Here is a 21,988-nt window from a genome sequence, read left to right on the forward strand (position 1 = left end):
TTTTTTTTAAACTCACAATTTATAAACCAATCTTGTGATTTTTCTGGGGCCAGACTAATGGTTTTTGACTGTTTGAGATTGGTGATACTGGGCAGGGGGACTGTAGGAAGAGGAGGACCTGGAGGGGAAAAAAGGACAGTTTCAAACTGTTCCCTCCCCACAAAGTGCCAAGCTGCCCTTTTGAGCAGTGGTTTGGGGGCCACCTGCCAGTTTCCACTGGAAAAACTACACTGGGACTAGCCCAACATTCCATATTTAAGTTTTATACTAGAAAATGAGATCAAAGTATCTATTCCATACAGGTTTTTATATTAACCGCATCACAATAGCTTCTAACCACCCACAATTTGTACAACATGACTGACACTTGTCACATGTTGTTCTTTTCTCTCTTCTCTGCTTCCCAGGGGGAGAACTGTATGTTGAGTGGAGTGCTTTGTTTGGTAGTTGTTTTTTAAAAATATGTACACTCTTATGTGTTTGAGTAACAAAGTGCTCCTGGATGGGCAATTGGGTTTCTGGGAAGCAGGAATAGATACAAGGAGATCAATTACTCAAGGAGCTTTAGTTTTTTGAAAAAAAGGGAAATTTGTCAGAAAAAAAGATTAAGCAGCATAAGGGAAAAGACATTTGTCACCCTTTGACTTTGCAAAGACCTATTTTTAGAGCATAAATAGCTCCACAATTATTTTTAAAGTTTTTTTTTAAAAAGGAAAAAAATAAAATCAATGAGTCATATACTCATCTCTAAGACACAGCAAGGTGTGCATTAGTAAGTGATTGATGCATTTCATGGGTGTTTTACAGTGTACCAGCTGCATACACTAATAGTGTACTAATGAACACGCTGTTGTGGCTTATTGCAGTAATTATGTCTTGTGATCCTTTTTTATTTTTTTGGCATACAACAGTAAGTGGGCAGCAAATCAAATCAGTTAGTAAATCTGATCATCTTTCTACAACTCTGACAACTGATCAAACTCACAACCTCTGATCCTGCATTTTTAGTCTGGTGCACTTATTTAACTTCAAGTCATAGTGACAGAACTACTATACAAACTGTATGATGCCATCAGAAATCTCTGTTGGCAGGAAGGTTACACATATGTACCACAGTAAAACATTTATTGTATTCATTTGTTTAATGCCTTGTATCTTCTAATTTTGCACTTCAGTAGTAAAACCATCACTCCCCTCTCCCCAGCATGATGTCAGTGGGGGTGTCCTGGTACACTAAAACCTTCCACATATTTACTATCATGCTGTGTGTCCCAGAGCTCAGAGGCAAACACTGTAGGACCTCCAAACACTATGCCCTTTTGGCTGTAGACATTGGTGGGTTCTAAATACTCACACATGCATCAAATAATGAGAGAGTAGACATTACGAGGACCAGAAGAAAAAGAAAAGGGTGCAAATACCCTAGGTACAAAGGATTAATTGTGGAAAGACAATAAAAATTCATTCTTAAATAAACCCTGAAGGGGAGTGCCAATGAGGGGAATACCAAGGCTATCATTGGCCCTCAATCATAGAATCATCGAAGATTAGGGTTGGAAGGGACCTCAGGAGGTCATCTAGTCCAACCCTCTGCTCAAAGCAGGACCAACCCCAACTAAATCATCCCATGGATCACATGGGCTGCTTTTATGAACTGCAAATGGCTTCCTCTGCACAGATCCCAATGGGAAGACCAACGCCATACAGAGAACGCCGTGCGAACCGCCATCCCATCCTGCCACAACAGGAGGATCACATGGACTTTTCGCACCCCTGAGTAACATAGTTATACCGATGTAAGTTTATAGTGTAGACCTGGCATAAGAGGCACAATCGAGCCCTTTATATTTACTTCCTCATTAGTAAACCTCACAGCAACAGCAACCTTGTCCCTTCCCCACACCCTTAAACACAGCTACAAAAAATATCTTCTTCCAAAACACATCAGCTGACATGGTGTATATGTCTGCTTCATTGAAATCATGTGGAAACTTTTTGCTTCCATGTTCTTAGATGACAAAACATTTCCAGTTCATTGCTTCTGCAATCGGGAGCAGTGGAGGCAGGAAACTGTTCCTGACTATTTTTCATAGCTGCAACAAAGCCTCTGCTGGAATGGAAGTGGAGCACAAGTCCACCCCTCCTGTGGACGATGAGGTCTTATGGTTTTCATTTGATAGGTGTAGGCTTGGCTCTGTCTCTGGTATTCGGGGTAGCACCCGCTGATCACACTGTGGGCCCCTCCCCATAGTCTCCTTGACACCTAGCCTCACTGGAGTACCTCATGTTCCACTTGCTATTTTCCTGGGTCCCTCTACCTCCTTCTTAATGAGCTATGAACCAATTGTTGTCTTCCTGATCACCCAAAGGTGTAGCTGATGAGGTGGACCTACGGTAATTAGCCTGGCATCAATAGATTTGTGTGACCCAATTTCTTCTAACCATTGATTTATTTTACAGTCTTTGTGCTATATTCCCGAACTGTAATGCACCTCATTTCATGTTTTGTCACAAACTCAAAACTCATTCCAGGCTTACTAAGATTTACTAAGCTTTTGAGGGAGCCTGTGTACTCCAACATTGATTAACTGCTTCATGTCAAAACCATGGATGAGTCAGTCAGCTAAATTTCACTTTTAGTTCTTGTGTTAATTCAAACCTAAAATTTAGACATGCAAGAGTGCGAAACTGAAGGAATTGTTCACCTTGAACCTGAAACTGCTGTGTTTTAAAAAGTTACATAGCATAGGAATTTATCTCTGCAAGTTCTGCCCAATGATACTGGAATCTATGCACATAAATTCTACCTCTATCAGAATGAAGTATACCATAAAGACACAATGTGTTTTGTTCAGGTACTAAAAATGACAGATATTTCATGAGTCTGTCTTTGAAAATATTCACTCTGCTTCCCATTATCCTGGCAAAAATCTATGAAACTTAGTTGTATTTTCTAAGCAAAGTTGTAACATTCCTTTAAAAGGCACCAACATTTCTTCACTTGTTCTAATTGAACAGTGTGAGAAAATTGGTATTTTATGTCAGGCCGGGTAACATACTGCCAGGAGCCACAAAGATTGTTAAGAGGTTTGCAAATATTTTACACAACAGCAAAGAGCTGAAATTAAACAAGGCGGATGAGGTAATATCTTTTATTGGACCAACTTCTGTTGTTGAGAGAGACAAACTGTCAAGCCACACACCGCTGTTCTTCTGATCTGGGAAAAGTACTCACAGCGTTGCAGCAAAATGCAAGGTGAAACAGATTGTTTAATATAAGTAGTTGGCACATATTGTAAGAGACCATTTAAGGTATAATGGCCTTTAGCAGTGGAACATAGATATTCCCTCAGTGTTTGATCTACTTTGCTTTTCTAGTGTTTATCTGACAAAAAGAGAGCTCGCTTGTCGACATAATAAAACCAGCTCAACAAGCGGTGGTAGCTATGTCAGCAGGCAAGTGTCTCCCGCCAACATTGCGCTGTGCACACGAGCGCTTATGCCAGCAAAATTTACATCACTGGGGGGGGGAGGGGGTGCGTGTGTGTGTGGTTTTTTTTCACACCCTTGAACAACAGAAGTTTTGCCGACATCAATGCTAGCGTAGACCTGGCCTAAAGAGAAATCCTCCAAGAACAAGCTGTTTTTCCTGCACAATGGAAATGTGAACTGAGTTGCTATTAAGTTTTGAACAGATCATATGAACACTGAGTTAGTGTCCAAATTCACGCCCTTCCTGGAGTTTAGCTTATCACTAATGCAAAAACAATGAGCTTTAGCTTAGTTGTCCCTGCTGTGTCCCTCAAGAATCCGCTCTGTCCTAGTGCCTCAGTACCTTCTCTCAAAAGACCTGCTCCTTTATATCCTGGATGAGTTAATAAGCTGCACGTGCCACAATGAGTCAGGAAAATTTCAGGGGCTTTAAAGCCTGCTGTAGCATAGGCTACAAGAAGAGTCCTGTTAAAGGAAGTAGAATCACATCTCCATAAGGAAAGCTATTTCAAAGTCAGTCTTTTAAAGAAAAAATGCAGTTTAATGAAAGAGGGGGCACTGCAAGATACTTTAATAATGACAGTGCAGCCCTCAACGGGTGTGGTTGTTTGGGGTGGGGGCATAGTAGGATGCCTCGGTGGATGCACTGGTCCAGCACATCTCCTAGGAAGCCACTGACAGAGATCCTATAAAACTCTCATCACACATTACAGCTACCCTCTCGTGGTGGAACCCCGAGAAGGAAGGCAGCCAATTAACATCTGACTAGAGTTGGGCAACATTTTTCTGGTGAAGAGTAAGCCTGCTGAAAAGTAAACTTTTGTGGTCCAGAAAGTAGTCACAAATTTGGATCAAATTTAGTGAATAGTTTCAGCTTAAAAAATAAAATTGGATATGTCAAAACATTTTGTTTCAACATTTTTTAAATGAGCCCTTTTGACATTTTGTTTTGAATCGACATGCCATTTTGAAAATGTTGATTTGAATCAATATTCTACATTTCATTCAACATGAACAAATTTTGGGTTTTTTATTTCAGTTCAGCCACCAAAAAATCAATTATTTGCTCAGCTCTACGCCTGACAGACTCATCTGCCCATGCTGGTGCATTGTGTGAAATTGCACTCTTCTGGGCTAGCAGTGGAGAATCAAGGCCATCTAGTACAATTTCTGCCAATGACCACAGAAAAGACGCAGATTGAGGAGCAATTGACTCTTTGAATAATGAAAAGTTTCAGAACTAATTTACTATATTTGACATTTTTACTTTCCTGCCTCCTGTAACACAGAGTATGTGGTTGCCTGAATCAACCTGAGTTTATGACATATTCCATTATAGACTGACTCAGTATGACACATGTGGGGCTTTGTTTTTTAAGCCAAGAAAGGAGCAGTTTTGTTTATAGCATTCTGAACATAAACTTCTGAGAACATTAGGGGGTTGGAAATCTGCAAACTGTTGAAGTTTTATAAACAGAGTGATTTATGTTTGGTTTTTGTTGCTTCAGCAGGTGTTGAAACAGACCAGTCAAAGTCACTGAGAAAAATCTTTAGATTCAGTCATCTACTAGGCAAGAAGACTGTAAAAACACAAGCCAATGACTGCACATTTTCCTTTGAGTGCTAATGAGTCACTAACATATAGATCCAACATTGAAGCCACAATAACTCTGACACCACCAATGACATGTTTTTTCTGGCATGGGTGGAGTGTCAAGGAGTGACTGTAAGGCCACTTGTTTAACAGTAGCGGGTAAACGCTCTTATACTTTTATTTAGGAATATTTTACTATACAAGGGCCGTAATCTGCTTTCTCCTGTCCCAGCATAAATTCAGAAGAATTGGAATGGAATTGGAATTGGAATGACGAGAGGGGGCAGAGAGGGGGCAGAGAACTGTTCTTCTGTATCCAACCTCCACCCTCCCCCCCCCCACAATTATATATGTAAAATTAGAGGATGTAGGATTCAGTGTAGGAGCCAGGGGTTAGGACAGCCATATCTCATGTTTCAGTCTCTACTGATATCACCAATTCATGTCCTCCAAAGAATTTGGAAAATTCTTTTAATAAAAGAGAGAAAGTCTATACCAATGTAAATATGAAGCAGAAACTTCAAAAATTCTTTGAGGCTGTCAGAAAGGCTTAGTGAGAAGAACATTTTTTCTTCTTTGCTTCACAGTTTGCCTTTAATCTTTCTGTATATATAAATTCCTCCTGACCCTTAATACATAATTAATAAGCAGTTCCAGCAGTCCTACATACATCATACATCAACTTTAAAAGAAAAGTCAAAGTTTATTTAAATACATCAGGATACAGGAAGCAACAAGGCACTTCAGTAACACACTTCTCAGATAGTGAAATTGTCCTATAAGATGACTGTGGCTGCATATTTATTTTAATAGTATATAATTCTTGTCCAGTAGATGTACAATAATGCTTGAAAACGTACCATGTAAACATAATCTATTTAAAGTAGGATGTTGCTGATAATTCAAGTGTATAATGTAATGTAAAAAGAGAGGTTACTTACTGTAACTGAAGGTTCTTTGAGATGAGTGGTCATTATCTGTATTCCATACGTTGGTGCACATGCGCACCATGTGCCACCACACTTGGAACTGTTTTGAAATAGTTTTCATCGACCCGCATACATGCTGTGCATCGTCCATGTGGTGCATCCGAGGTCTTATGGGACCTCATGGGTCGACGTTCCCTCTTACCGACAGGCATCAAGCCCAGGGACAAGGGAGTGGGATTGGAATCCAGGTAGGGATCACACATCTCAAAGAACCATCAGTTACAGTAACCTCTTTTTCTTCTTCGAGTGCTGGTCCCTATGTGGATTCCATATGTGGGTAGTGTAGTGAACAGTATACAGCGTGGAGATGAGTGAGCAGATGTGAGAGTTTGTAAGGCTGCACGGCCAACTGCTGCATTGGCTATGGTGTAATTAGCAGTAAACATGTGTAGAGAAGACCATGTTGCTGCTTTGCAAATGTCCTGCCATGGGACGTCTGTAAGGAGGGTGGACATAGTGGGCTCTGCTCTTGTGGAGCTCCAGATGGTGGAGCAACTCAGGAAAAGGAGTAACACTTCGTGATGCAGCAGGCAATCCATCTGGAGAGGCATTGGAAGAGAGGGCTTGGCCTTGGCAGTGTTCTGCTATTGAGAGGAAAAGTCTGGGTGATCCTTGGAAAGTGTGGGTGTGTTGGAGATAAAAGGCCAGAACATGACGGACGTTGAGGGACTGTAATGTGCACTCCCTGTTGGAGGTATGTGGCTTAGGGTAAAAGGCTGGGAGGTGGATGACTTGGTTGAGGTGGAACGATGAGGCCACTCTGAGGAGAAAGTTGGGGTGGAGTCATAGGGAGACCTTGTTTCTGTGGAACACCATAAAGGGTGGGTCTGCCATCATGGCTGCCAGTTCATTGACTCATTGGGCCAAAGTGATGGCCACTAAAAAGAGCACCTTCATAGATAGGTAGGTAAGTGAGCAAGTGGCCAGTGGCTCAAAGGGCAGTTTAGTGAGGTCTGAGAGGACAAGATTAAGGTCCCATGGGGGGGTAGGTTTCCTGATTGAAGGGAAGGTGTTAAGGAGGCCGAGTAGTGGTAGGATGTTTGAAGGCAGAGAAGCCATCTACAGGTGGGAGGAAGGCACTGATGGTCACCAGGTGTATTCGAATGGAGGGGTGGAATGGAGGCGTGGAATGTACTTGAATGGAGGCATGGGCGAGGCCTGAGAGGTAAAGATTAAGTAGATAATTCAGAATGGTCAGTATGGACACAGCGTTTATGGAGTCTGTAAGCTGGTAGCATAGTCCAGCTGGGGCGTCGTGACCCTTCCTTGGGCCCAGGCTCCGAGGAAGGCCACAATGCCTTGGTCTAGGTGAATAAGCTTTACAGATTACAAGTCTTTGGCCCCAGTGGGGCGGGCTTCCCTCACAGTCTGTAGCTACCTGGCTCTCACGTAGGGCAGGGTTAGTAAGGAGTCTATAGCCCTGACCTTCCAACAGGCGGGACTAGCAAGCAGTCTGGTGGCCCTGGCCCTCAGGTAGGGCAGGGCAGGCAAAGCAGTTTACAGCCCCCGGCCCGCAAACCAGGCAGGGCTGGTGAAGCAGTCAATAGCCCCCAGCCCTACAGCGGGCGGGGCAAGTGAAATAGTCTAGAGCCCTCAGCCTTGTATGCAGGCAGGGCTAGTATAGCTCAGTATCCTCGGGTAGGCAAGTTCCGAGGAAGCCAAGCACTCCCGGAGTGGTTAGGGAAGTGGGGTGGGGGATGCAGGCTCACCCAACTCCACTGCGTCCCAGCCCAGGGCTCTATCAGTGGCAAGGTGGTTTGCTACTAAGTCAGCGGGGATCCAGCCACAACACGCTGACTGGTTTAGCCAGAGACTCAGCCACTCTCTAGTTGGCTGTGCCTGGGCTACTTCATCCCACCCTGTCCCTGGGTACTTGCAGCCAGTTGTCTCCCTCCAGGTCGCTGGGGTAGACGGCAGGTGGGAGCCCCACGAGTCCCTCACCATTGACCGGTGGCAGGTCTGGAAATTCCTCAGGGTCGTCAGCGGAGGGCAGCTCCTCCAGGTCCCAGGGGGTCCTCTGGTACACCAGGCTCAGGCCGCTCTGGTTGGTCCCCGATGTCGAGCAGCTCCTCCAGGTCAGGACCGGCCTCAGGGGGTTTCTCCCACCCAGTGGTCTCGGGAAGCTCTTTCCAGTCACTAGGGCTTAGTGGCCCTCTCCAGAAACTTGGGCCCGGTGGCTCTATCCACTCACTTGGGCCCGGCGGCCTGGGCAGGCCTTGGAAGCTCTGGTCAGTGGGATAGTTGCTCCGAACAGCTGCAGGGCCTGGGTCAGGCTCAGACCCAGCCTCTGGGAAGACATGTCTGCGTCCGGTGGCAGCTTCCCACTGACTGAACTGCTGGGCAGGCCTTTTATATTTCCCTTTTCTGCCCTGGCTCCACCCCTCTGCTTCCGGGGTTTTTAACCTGTAGGGCATTGTTCTGCCCAGCAGGGGCATTGCGACCCTTCCTCCGGCCCAGGCTCCGAGGAAGGCCACAGTGCCTTGCTACAGAGTCATTGTTGTTTTGGATGTCCACTGCGTGAAGCGTTTCCATTTGGCTTGGTAGCAAGCCCTGGCTGTGGGGCTTTGAATGTCTGTGAGTACGTTCTGTACCAGTGTGGAGCACGCATTGTCTATTCATGAGCCCCATCCAAATACCAGGCTGCAAGGTGTAGAGGGTGTGAGTTGGGGTGGCAGATTTGGCCCTGTTCTTGTGTGAGTAGGTTCGGGAGAGGAGGAAGACAGATTGGAGGGTAGGTTGAGAAGTGAAGAAGATCTATGAACCAATATTGGTGGGACCGAGTATGAGGACTGCCTGGTCCCATCTCACTTTCCAGAGTACTTGTGGGAGGAGTGGGATGGGCAGGAAGGCCAAACATAGTCCCAGTGTCCATGGGAGGAGAAAAGCATCCCTTTGTGAGCCTTGCCCGAGGGCGTCTTTGGAGCAAAAGAAGGTGAGCTTGTAGTTGGTGGCTGCCACAAATAGGTCCCATTGTAGTGTGCCCCACTGATGGAAGATGGAGCAAACAGTGGGGTCATGGATCTCCCACTTGTGATTGCAATGGAAGGAACGGCTGAGAGCATCTGCCAGGGCACTGTCTGTGCCCAGTTAGTGAACTGCATGCAGCATGACATTGTGATGTAGGCTCCAGTTCCACAGCCGGATTGCCTCCCGGCAAAGGGTTGGTGATCTGGCTTCGCCTTGCTTGTTTATATATATAACAGCTGTCATGTTGTCTGAGAGAAGTTGTACATGTTTGGAGATGAAAGGAAGAAGCGCTTGACAGGCATGCTGGACTGCTTGTAGTTTTAGGATGTTGATGTGTATCCTATCTTCTTTGGGGGACCATAGGTTCTGGGCCATGTGCTGTGTATGTGGGTCCCCCAGTCTATGAGCAACGCGTCTGTGGTAAGGGTGGTCTAAGGTGTGGTGGGATTGAAGGTGCCTGCCATGACCTTGGATGGGTTGCACCACCATGTAAAGGTAGTTACTATTGAGGATGGAAGGAGGATTTGTTTGTTGAGGTGCCCCTTATGTGCGTCATACACCAAGCATAGCCACAGTTGGGACATCTCATGCAGAGACGGGCAAATGGAATAATGGAAGCGCATGCCACTATGTGTCCCAGGAGTGAAAGGCACTGGTGGATGTGTGTATGGGGACAATGTTGTAGGGATGTAATGAGGGTGGTGAGAGTGGCAAAATGGTCTTTTGGAAGGAAGGCCCATCCCGTGCGAGAATTCAAGCATGCACCTAAAAAAATGAGTTCTTTGGTGGGTACGAGGGTGGATTTTTCCTTGCTGATGCAGATGCCCAGATTGGCAAGGAGTTCCCACAATGTTTGGATGGTAATCAGGAGGCATTCGCGGGATGATACCACTAGTAGCCAGTCATCTAGGTATGAAAATACGGAGTGGCCTAAGCGTCACATGTTGGCCATGACCACTGCGAAGACTTCTGTGAATATACAAGGGGCAGTAGCTATCCCAAAGGGGAGGACACAGAGTTGTTAATGGAAGTGTCCCACCGTGAATCGAAGGAATTTGCGGTGAGCAGGATGTATGTCCACATGGAAGTATGCATCTTTCATATCAAAAACTGCAAACCAGGCCCCAAGAGAGAGGGAGAGGATGATTTGGGGAACAGTGACCATGCGGAAACAGAAATTGCAGATGAACCGGTTTAAGGCTCTCATGGTATAAAATCCAGAATGGGGCGAAGGTCCCCTCCTTTTTCGGTATAAGGAACTAGGGGGAGTAGAATCCATGGTCCTGATAATGGACCATTTTATGGCTCATCTTCTTGAAGAGGGTGCATGTCTCCTTCTGTAGAATGACTAGTTGAATTGGGTCTGCAAGGCTGTTCTGGGGAAGCTGGCAAGGGGAAGGAGTGGAACTGTATAAAATATTCCTGGTGTATGATGTCCAATACCCATCAATCAGCAGTAATCTTGCTCCAATTGTGAATAAAGAGAGGAAGAGGGCCCCTGAACACGGTTGGAGAAGCCGGGAGAGGGTAGGGGTGGGGTTTGCGGTTCTCTGCGGAGGAGTCAAAAGAGCTGTCTTGAGGGTCGTTGATGGATGGTGGAGATGGTAGAGGAAGAGGTGGCAGAGGCAGAGGTGGCAGAGAATCTGGGTCTTTGGGAGCATTGGCGGCAGCGGGGTTGTTCCTGTTGACATGGAGGATAGGGTTGATAGGTCAGGCAGAGTATCAGGGTCAGAAGGACGGACGGTTTTAGTCGTGGGCAGGGGCTGAGGTGTATAGTCCCAATGACTGAAGTGTGGTCCGAGAGTCTTTGAGTGAATGTAGACTCTTGTGAGTTTTGTCACTGAAGAATTTGTGGTTGTGGGAGACATTGGCTACTAGCTTGCCCTCCTTCAATGATGGCCTTGAATTCTGATTGTTTGTCCTCTGGCAGGAAGGCTTGGAATTCTGCCAGTTTAGAGTATGACCTAAAGTCATATTTTGCCAGTATGGCTTAGTAGCTGGCAATGCAGAATTGCAGGCCAGCTGAAGAGTAGACCTTGTGTCCAATCAGGTCGAGTTTTTTGGCTGCTCGATCTGGGGGAGTGGTCCTCGGATGGTGTTGTCTAGCTTGCTGGATTGCTGCTTGCACCACTAGTGAGTTCAGTGGCGGTTGCATGAAGAGAAAGTCTGTGCCTTTAGCCAGAACAAATTATCGTCTCGCTGCCCGCATGTTGGGGTGCATGATGTCAGGGCATGCCAGATTGCTTGTGCTGCTTGAAGGATTGTGTTGTGGTTGGTAGTGCAATGTGTGAAGGACCCACTGGTTGTAAGATGTCCAGGAACTCATCCTGGGGGGTCTGTGACATTTTCTGCTGGGAGATTGAGGGCTGCTGCCATCTGTCATACGAGGTCTTGGTATTGACCATGGTCATCCGGTGGGGAAAGTGATGAGGGGGATGAGTGCTTTGTCCGGAGACAACAATACCCCCATTGGAATCAGTGGTTCTGATGGTGCTGAGGGCATAATGGAGCTGTGTGGTTCGTTATAAACTAAGGGAGGAGCAGTATACTCTGATGGAGGTCTGTGCTGGGGAAGGGGGTGGTGGTGCTCCATGGTCATAGGGGTCCCAGCTCTACCAATACGGTTGTTGTGTCTGAGGGCCATGCAGGTATATAAACCACTGCTCCGTTGGTGGTGCCTATATTTGTTGTGGGCTATATGACTGCACCAGTGAGAAGGCTGGGCCCGGTTCCGATGACCAATCCGAATCTGATTGTTGTTCCGAAAAGGGCAGCACCATTGCAGTGGGTGGAACCTGTGGTGAGGGTATGTTTTGTGGTTCTCCAAGTTGTCTCATGGATGGGTGATATAGCAGCTATGGCTCACCAGCCGGAGATGGAAGCTGCACGATGCCAGATGATCCACGCTGCTGTGGGGAGCCCTCTAGCAGCAGAAGCAATTCTGCTGTAGATGTCAGGAGCGATAGGTGACCCGCTGTGCGCTGTACTAGGAATGTGCACGTTATCAGGCATAAGTTAGATGGACCCAGTGCAGTGGATGGAGCCGAGGGTTCCGGTGGTGTGCTAGTGGCCGAGGTAGTAGATGTCACCAGCTTGTCATGATGTTTGGTCTTGCGTTCCACTTTGGATCTTTTCAGCACAGGTGTTACTGTGTCCATGCATGACTTGCTTGAGGAGGGAATGCTGCATTTAAATCTCGGGGATCTGCCCTTGTGCCCATGACTGTGTTTCTTGTGTGCACAATGGGATTCAGCCAGTAGTGCCGGTACTGCCAGTGTCTCCCTAGCAGGGGATGCACTCACCGTTGGTGCAGTTGGGCGTTCCAGTGGGTCCATCAGAGCCACCTCCGGATGTGCACGTGATGCATTGTCTGCTCCATGAGGTGTTTATATAGCCTGCGTTCTCTTGCCTTGCAAGTTTGCACTGGGAAGGAGCATCAGATGGAGCACTGGGCAAGAACCTGAGACTCCCCAAGACAGTAGAGGCAGTGCTGATGGTCATCGCTTACCGAAAATGATCGTGGGCATGTAATGCAGTTCTTAAACCTGGCTTGTCGGGGCATAATCCCCAGGAATGGGATTATGAGAGAACTGACTGATTGTAGACTAACTATGATTTCCTACAAACTTAAAACTATTGAAAGTATTAAAATTAATAAAACTACTAACTACTAAAAATTTTTTTTTCACTACGCAGCTCAAAAGGTGAAGAGGAGGAGTGTTCTGATTCTGGCCCATCAGCAGTAAGAGGAAACTGAGGGGGCGTTGTCCCACACAGTCCCACAAGACTTTGGACACACCAAGTGGACAACACATAACATGCACATGGGTCGATGTAAACTACTTCAAAACAGTTCCAGCTCTGCACATGCGCACCCACGTATGGAATGCACATAGAGACCAGCACTTGAAGAACCTAAAATACTGTGGATTTCTGTAGTGCCTTTCATCTGAGAATTTCAAGGCACTTTACAACATTAATCAACTTGAAATCCAATTGACATATGCTAGGTATTGTTATCCCTATTTTGTATCTGGAAACTGAGTCAGAGCAAGGTTATAGTCTAAATTTTCAAAAGTAATTAGTGGTTTTGGGTGCCTTACTTGAGATATTTTAAAGGGGTCTGATTTTCTGAGGGAGGGGGCTCTCACTTTTTGAAAATCAGGCCTATTCAAGGTGTTTCCAGTTGGTCACCCCAAATCATTCACCATTTTGGAAAATATAGACCCATGAGACTTGCTCAAGTTAGTCAGTGGCAAAGCCAGAATAGAATCAATCTGACTCCCAGCCACAAACCCTCTAAAACAACTGTTGTATTATACACTACGTATCTTAACAATTTGTCACATGCTGGACAAATATTGAAATAAAAAACAAAACCCGCCTACCTTCCTTGGGGGGTGGTGGAGGAGGGAACAGGGGGTAAATAGTTGAGGTTGTTAGTTCTTATTGGATTTATGAAATTGTGTTCTCTGGCGGGTAAGATACTAGTGGCAATGAATTTGCTCATCTCTACCTAATCCCTTGTCAGTCCATGTAAAAAACCCCCAAACAAACAGAAATAGTACATCTTGATATAGTGGAGAAATCCAGGGCTGAAGTAGTAGGGGTGTGGCAAGTTAAGGGGAAAGTGAACTTAGGCATGCGGGGAAACTTGCTCAGAGCCTGCATCCACTGGGCCTGACTCTTAGTGCTCATACAAATGGATACATCCATGGACGAATTCAAAAAAGACAAGGAAGGGACATTGGTCCAGACCCTCAGCTGGTGTAAATTGTTCTATCTTCATTGAAGCCAATGCAACTTGGTGAATTGACAGCAGCTGAAGACATGTCCCTCTGTGTTTATAACCATAACCTCTTCCATGTGGTTCACCTTAAATCTTTGCACAAAAAGATGTTGTTCACAGCATTCAGTTAGACTCTCTGAAATGCTTCCACTACATAAATGTCTTCAGCTTTTTACAACCACGAACAATGCCACCTAGAGATCAGGTGGGGGTTGGCAGGTCATTGACAACACAGTCCTGTCCTTCAGTCCTCCCACCCGAAGGGTTTCCAGTCCTCCCCTTTAGCACAGGGACATTGGGGTCTGTGCCCTTGAACAGTCAAGGTCTTTTCCTGCTGGGATCTCACCCACAGTGAAGGCTCCTGTTGTTGTAACATCCTCTTGGAATGGGCAGGCAAGTCTGGGCCCATCCTCTCCAATGGGCTCGGGTTCAGGGCCCAATGGTGGGCAGCTACTCTGTACCCTGAGGTACTAAGCAGCCACCTCCACACACAGACCACTTCCTACCCAAGTCTCCTTTAGCTTCACAGAGTAAATCACAAAATCTTCAGTTAAGTCTCTGACCTGCACACTCAGTCACCTGCCTCCCCTTTGTAGGTTTGCTCAGTCTGCATTGTCAGGTCTCAGGCAACTTTCTGCTCAGAGCAGTCATCTGCTCCCTTCTACTGCCTGCCTCCCTCTGAGCTACTCTGCTCCCTTTTTAAGCCCTGTCTCCAGCTTGTGAAGGCTTTGCAGGTGTTGCTGGGCAGGGCTGCCTATGCCCAGAGCTGTTCCTTAACACATTACTCTCCAGTGTGGGGTTTGTATACCCCATCACAAGCCTCTATTTAACAACAAAAAGCAAGGAACTTCTAAGAGATCACCTCAGCCTTAGGGTATTTCTAGCACATTCTAAATTTGTGAAGTCCACAAATGCCTAATGGTGTCAATAAAAACACTGTCACTGACCCATTCGGAAAATAAAGATGTTTGAAGTTAGCATCATCCTCTGTTGTTGTTCCATGCCAATAAGCAGAACTTCAGTTATATTCTGACTGAACTATAGCTAAATTAGCAGTCTGGTTTGGGTAGTCACATGAGCAATGAAGAAGCAGTGTCATGCCACTGTTTGGGTCTGACGAAATGTATCTTTGTCCACAAGCATAGATCTGATTACAGAGCTGCAGTCTAGTTCTGCCACCCTGACTAATGATGAGTAGAACCATCCTCTCTAAAGGGTCCCATTGATTTCATGAGTCTACCCAGAGAGTAAGGAACTACCCTATCTGAATAAGAGTGGCAGAATCAGGCCCATAGGGAGCACAATGAGAGGCATAGATTGTTTTATACCATTACATCTAGCAAGGATTCCAAGCTGTGTTTATACGTGTGTGTGGGTGTGCGCGTCTTGTTATTTTCCATTCTACAAACCAGTTTCTCGATGAAGGCACACTGTGAATCTTCTGCAAGCCTTTTAAGAACAGTTGGGATGTTTTCTGTTTTCAACTCCCGTGAGATACACAAAATCGAACAAGAAAAGAGAATATGCAGAAATTTCTGTCTGAGAAGTCATCTTGAGGTGAGGCAATAAAGAGGAAGTTCCCTTACTCCACTTTTTACCCTATGGAAAGCAAACCTAATAAATTTTGTTGTTTAAGTTAAACTTCCACACCTACAATGTTTGAGTGGGTTAGAAATAAGCCAAATAAGTTTTCCCATCTGTAGGATAGAGGATGTTTTGATCCCACCACAACTGTTGTGTTTTTGCAGAGCCTTCCCACTGATGGCTCAGATGACTATTGCTAAACATCAGTGGCTTCTGTCTCTCTGTCTCTCTCTTTTAATCTTTGATACAGTCCCATTTGGGCTTCATCATTTAGAATGTCACAGGCAGAAGAAAGCCAGGAAAATCACCAGAGCAAAAGCATGTCCATATCCTCACGGATAAATGACTGAGCATGGACCCCAATGACTTAGTGCTGCAGCAAACTGAAAGTCAGTTCGAAATTCTTTCAAAGGAATGGTAACAGGGAAGAAAGTGAGAACCTGCTGTCATAGGCCATTGGGAGCCTTTTATTAATATCCTAAGAACTCAGCATTATGGTAGAGAACTAGAGGCTTTACTGAATGTTATATCCAACTTTGTTGCTGGTCAGTATAGTAGTTTTTAACATTCTCAATTGTCCTTTCTCCCAGCATGCACTGAGTCTGATATAAAACCTGGGATGGATTGTTCACTGTCTCTCTCTTTTCTTCAATTGTCCCACAGACCTGGTCAAGAACACTGGGGGATCTTTCTCGGTCATTGCCCTCAACCATTTTCTTTCCACCAAAATGGTAGTAAACACATTCCACTGGATGTGGTCAGTTTATTTGGGGAAAGAGGGAGGACTTTTTCAGCAAGTGTGTCACAGTTATTTTCAGCAGACATGGAAAGCCTTTCCTTTCTGAAGCCTGTATAAGCACAGTTGTTATATATCGCCTAAATCCCATGGTGACTGGTTGCTTTAAAAATATTCAGACAGATAGCTAGATAGGTTGACTAGATAATATATAATGGCTCATTATTGCATGGATTAAGAAGAATCAATATGGCTATGGATACAAAATACAATCTGTTATATATAGTCAAAAATTTCTCATCATGCTTCTTAACTCTAGAGAGAGATTTAATTAGATTCCTTTCAGATATCTTTTCTCTCCATTGGTGTATTTTGTAAATATGAGTATGTGTGATATCTCTTAGTTTTGTGCATACAACATTCACACATGAGACCTGGGGAAAAAGTCTTATTCACAGTGGAAGCTTGTAGGAAAAATGTTAAATCTCAGTTTCTCCATAAATGAGAAATATTTTCCAGTCTGTGTCTCTTTTTTTCACTTGGCATATGCGTGACTACTCTGTGCTTTGATGTGCTCATTCTGGATTTGGAATGGTGTTTGCACAAAAAACAAGGCATGAAATAAGCCTTCACTGGGGGCAAAACTGAAAGTTTTAGGCTGGGAGAGAAAATGTGGGTTCTCAGTTCCCCCAGCATGGACAATAGTTAATATTTTCTTCTCTGTGTTTTATCTCAAACTCGTCAGCATTCATTTAAGCATAATGCAAGAGAAAATTCAAACCAAGCTACAGCTGTTGCTAATTTGCACTATGTACCTCTTGATAAGACTTGCAATATTTCCCAAAATAAAAAGGGGTTCAAGGACAGATTCTATGTGAATGAGAAGCTGTTTGCACTACTGAAAGTCTGCCATAAATAAGGCACCAGGCTCAAGGAAACCCCAACCCTGAAACAATCTGTGACTGTGTAATTTTTGTGACTGACCTCAAACTTTAAGGTTTAAAAAGACACTCAGATTAATACTTCACATTTATCCAGTGACTTCAATCTGAGGATCTCAAAGCACTTTACATATATCAGTGAGTTAGGTATTTCACAACAAATTCGGGAGCTAGAGGAATATTATTGTCCTCAGAGCTAAGATACTATGGTAAGGGGGGCCCAGAGGAAACTCTAAGATAGATACATTTTAGTAACAGGAGTGTTACCATTGTCTTCCACTTTAGGACAATGCTGAGAGCTTTAAAAAAAAGTCCCACTCCTCACACACAAACAACCACAGACAAGTTTGTAAACTACTCCCAGATACATTAGTCCATAAGCCCTTAATGGATTAATTCCATTCTTTGGACTTCAAAATGCTGGATCCAAATTCTGCCTCAGATGAATGCACAGACTACCTGTATAGTCAACTGTGTATATCTGAGGTAAAATATGGCTCTGGATATTGTCTTTATATTAATAGCTATCTATTAATCAGTATGTATAGCAAGAGAAAATGTATCTGGATACTAAAAGGAAGCTGTGAAACTGATCAGACAGATTATGAAATTTTGGCCTCAGTTAATTCTGTCCACAAAGGTTCAAGTGCTGTCACTGAACAGCAACCTTATTGTTTATTTTTCCCTTGTCTCCTGCAAACCTCCCATATTTTTGGTTTACATTCCTTTCTCTACTCACAAGGCCCTCCTTTTGCAGTGATTGACTCATCCTTTTGGCCAGTGATGGCTGGACAGGTCTTCCTCTGTATTATACATTTTCTACCCACAAAGAGCAACCAAGCACCTTCAGTCTAAATTAACTTCATTTCATATTAAGAGAGCAACGAAACGAGAGAGAAGAAAAATAGGAGGGAGCACAGCGTGTGTCTCCTCTCCAGCAGGCTGTATTGTACCACCCACAAGGACAAAATGGCTGCTAAACTGTTCACAGGAAGAATTTTTAGAAATTGAAAAGGCGCAGTAAATAGACAACAAAATGCATCAGTTTCATAGCTTCAGCCACTAAAATCTGGAGCTCATCAGCAGTGCTTGAAAAGCAGGTGGAGGACTCAACATTGCTGCCATTAGAAACTAGGCCAGCAATGGACTGTTGCATTTTACACAGGACCACAGAGGAATAAGCAAGCACTGAAATACCTGAATTCATCAGTATTTGAGAGTGATGGTGGGGAGGCATTCTGATCTATGTATTACAGATCACAAAACATTGATCCCAGGGATGCTCAACTTCATGGGTATGGTGATGTACCAAACATTTATTTCAGACTCCACTGCTACATCCCAAGCATCTATATTACCCATCCACCGCAACCATATACCAGGTCCCAAATGAAACAATTTACTGGCATCAGACTTCCTGCTGCCCGCCTTAAGCTAATGGGAGGGTGGAAGTGTTTACAAGAACAGAAGGATATATGGAACTCACAACTTGAATGAGATATGAATTATACTCTACTCAAAAAAGACCCCTCATGATGTGAGTTACTGAGATTGCCTAGATGAAGAAAAACATCAAAAGGAATAACCGATGTCAGTGTTTTTCTGAGATGATGAAATCCCAACAAGTGCTTCTGTTCAAAGGAAACAAATAAAGCTTGGAATTGGGAGCACACAGTTCAATGGACCACATCTAAAATTATCCAAAGGAAAACAATCCCAAAAGACAGAGAGATGCAGAGGCAGATAGGATACTGATCATCTCAGTTTGCTATCTATAGACGCCCAATAAAAACTAATGTGAAAACAGCAAACTGATTTTCAACACGTGCACTGGAGGTGAGGAGAGCCCGTTCTTGCTGATCCCTTCAAACAAAACCTGAGCTATTTCAGAGACTACAAAATTATTTTGGTGCTGTAATATTGAGGGCTAACGTGTGCTGTCAGGGGACAGCCTGAAGTAGGCAGCGGCAAGGCGATACTCCACCCCAGCAGGAGCTCCTGGAGGTGTGTCATAGGCAGGCACAGTGCTGCCTGGAGTGAGAGACAGCACAAATATTATTTTTTGACAGGGAGCAATGTGGGGCTTCACTGCCCTGCCAGGAAGCCAGGTGACTAGCTGGCATTGGGTGGGCAGAGCCACAATCATGCCACTCTCAGGCCCCATTCCCATGAGAAGTTCTTGCATTCAAGTGCCTTGAAGAACAGCAATTGTATCTGGCCTCTGCACAAAGATGCAAGGGTAGCAGGATAAAGGAAAGCTCCTTGAATCTTTTTACCCTACTGCATCTTGTGCACTCACACTGGGATGGGCACAAACAATGCCTTAGCATCAGAGCCTCCAATCACGAGACAGTGCATTTTGGTAACAGGCCTGATAACACCTCCTCTTTCAGACCCTATTATTTTATCTACACATAGACATTCCCTCTTTCTTCTCCTGCTCCATTTCCAAAGAATCTCACTCCCCCTCCAACAAAGGTAGCAATGGGATTTACGTGCAACCTGATATGCCCTGACAGCATTTGTAACACGCATGCCCTTCATCATGTGGATCCAACGGGACTATTTCATTAGGCTTAACATTTGTACTGCAGGACCTTACCATTCAAGGTGGTTTTCCACAAACGCAGACATGGGGCTGATCTGTACAGTGTAAGTATCATTGGCTGAATACTCAAACAGGCCATAGTAAGGATTGAAGAGCTCCTGAGATAGAAGGAAGAAGAACTCTCGGGAGGGACCACTGTAGTCCAAGCTGGAAAGGAAATTCAGATAAAATGAGTCTCATTCCCAGATATGTGCATTTCATGCTTTGCGTCTGCACTGGTTAACATCCGACTTGCAGGCAAGTATTTCTAACGCATTTGCTGATGCTGACTCTCCTCTCCAAGGACTATGTTTTGATTTTAGGAAGAGTCCTCCGCAAGTCATGACGCATACTCATTCCCTGAGTAGCATGACAGACACAACCCTGAATCACAGGTTTCTCTTACATCCCCTTTGTTCCATGCAGTAATAAGTTGCCACTGCACAACTTCCCTGGTCTCAGTTGGGCAGCAAGTGAGCCAAGGCTCCTCACATTTCCTTGCTCTGCAGGGGGGCATAAGCAGATATGCAGCACCTGCTTAATTCCAAACACCTGGATGTATGGTCTGGGTAGCTCACATAGGGGAATACAAGATGGTTCTTACTCCCTGCATGAATACACAGCCTGAAGCACAATCTAGTCCCAAGGTATCAAACTTTGGGTACTTTCTTATAGTGCCTGGTCCCTCAAGTCAAGGATTAACAAGACTAGGTCCTGACACACTCTCTCCACTTTAAGCTAGAATGGTAATTTTTCACTTATTGGACGAGTTCTCTTTTAGTTTTCTGGTGGTTTGAAGTTTATTTGGTACCTTGGGCAGGGACATTTACATTTAAACTGAGCCTTGCAGTCTGGGTTTATGATTTCTCTCTTAAAGGGCCACTCTCCAGTTCTTTTTTTTTTTTAAACTCTACTTTTAAATCAGACCATTTTCAATTATCTCAACTATTTAAAAAAATGCTTCATGAATGTATTAATCTCAACCAAGATGAATTTATTAAAAACAGACTGTCCTGCGATAATGTTAGGCAGCTTTTATAGTTAGTCTAATATAAACCTCCATGCAGTAATAAGAAAGAACCACTTGTAGCCATAAATCACTTAATGCCAAAATGGTTTCTGAGACAGGCATTGCTTTTTACATTTAACAAATTCAAAGGAGGTGGAAAATTCTGCAGCTGGACCAGACTGCTACATATAATAAGGCTGAAGTTATAGTTGCATAATTGCAAGTGGCTGTATGTCTGACTCATTCAGGTTGGAAGGAGGCACAAAGCAATCTTGCCCACTTTCAATGCTACATTTTGATATGGCCCTTTAACTTCTAGCAGCTCTGACTCTTAAGTATGCAGTCAAAGTGAAAGAAATTGGACCAAATTAATCTCAAATGTAACTCCACTGAGATTAATTGGGTTACACTAGTTCAAAACCTGGCTCAATTAATATAAAGATATGGGGTTTTATTCGCTATGGCTGGTGCCAGGTGGTATAAATTACACCTGTCTGCTTCTCTGAAATCCCTCACAGGAGCCCTGCAATGAAGGCTTCTAGGAGATATATTAACTCAACACATTCCCTTCATAGCCAGTGCTGCCCAATTTCTGTGTTGTGTTGGCTCCATCTTTGTATGCTGCATTCCTTGGCACATAGCTCATTGAAGGTACTTTGCACCATTACAGTCTGCTTGCCTTCTTAATAGAGACTTTCCACATTAGGGCATCTTTGCAAGCATTAAACAGCATAAACCATGGGTGAATTTGACCTCAGATGTAAATGAATTAGGTTTTTATTATTTGCATTTTCTCCAGAGGATACTATGCCAAACACAGTAGAAGTTATTAGAAATTAGGGGAAAGTACATAGTAAAGTTCATGACATTGGCCATTGTTAGCATGTTAGAACCATTCTCCACATGGGTAAATTGAGACAAAGCAAAGGTAAAAGATTTAGCCGTGGTCACACTGTAAGGTAGTGGCAGAGTCAGTGGCAGGTGCTGTAACAGAACTTCTTTAACTTTTAGATGACACTGACTCAGATGTTTACAAATTAAGGGGTTAATAAAGTCCATAATATCAACAGCACTAAAAGTAACTGCATTTCTGACTGGTGACTTACTCTGTTTACACTTTATCTAGCATGTCTCCAGATGAACTAAGCTCTACAGAACCCTTTACTTGATCTGCTGCCTCAGCAAATTCAATCAGCAGTGATTGCTGTGCATTTTGCCAGATGCCCCAACATCGTTGCAGTTGAAACTGTGGCCTGGTCTATACTGCTGGCGAAATTTGGTGGCAGTTGACGGGAGTTAT

At 44.4% G+C, this 21,988-nt stretch overlaps 1 protein-coding gene across 1 annotated transcript in view; it reads right to left on the minus strand.

Moving 5' to 3' along the window:
* HECW1 (HECT, C2 and WW domain containing E3 ubiquitin protein ligase 1) overlaps positions 1-21,988 on the minus strand; it is a 350,139-nt gene that overhangs the window by 32,859 nt on the left and 295,292 nt on the right. The window contains exon 23 of the mRNA XM_067550377.1: positions 19,695-19,847. Within this exon, the coding sequence (XP_067406478.1) occupies positions 19,695-19,847 (153 nt within the window). The remainder of the gene's footprint in view (positions 1-19,694; positions 19,848-21,988) is intronic.

This window comes from Emydura macquarii, unplaced genomic scaffold (genome assembly GCF_026122565.2).
Source record: "Emydura macquarii macquarii isolate MOO-44397 ecotype Brisbane River unplaced genomic scaffold, CSIRO-AGI_Emac_v2 contig_1263, whole genome shotgun sequence".
Taxonomy (NCBI): Eukaryota; Metazoa; Chordata; order Testudines; family Chelidae; genus Emydura; species Emydura macquarii.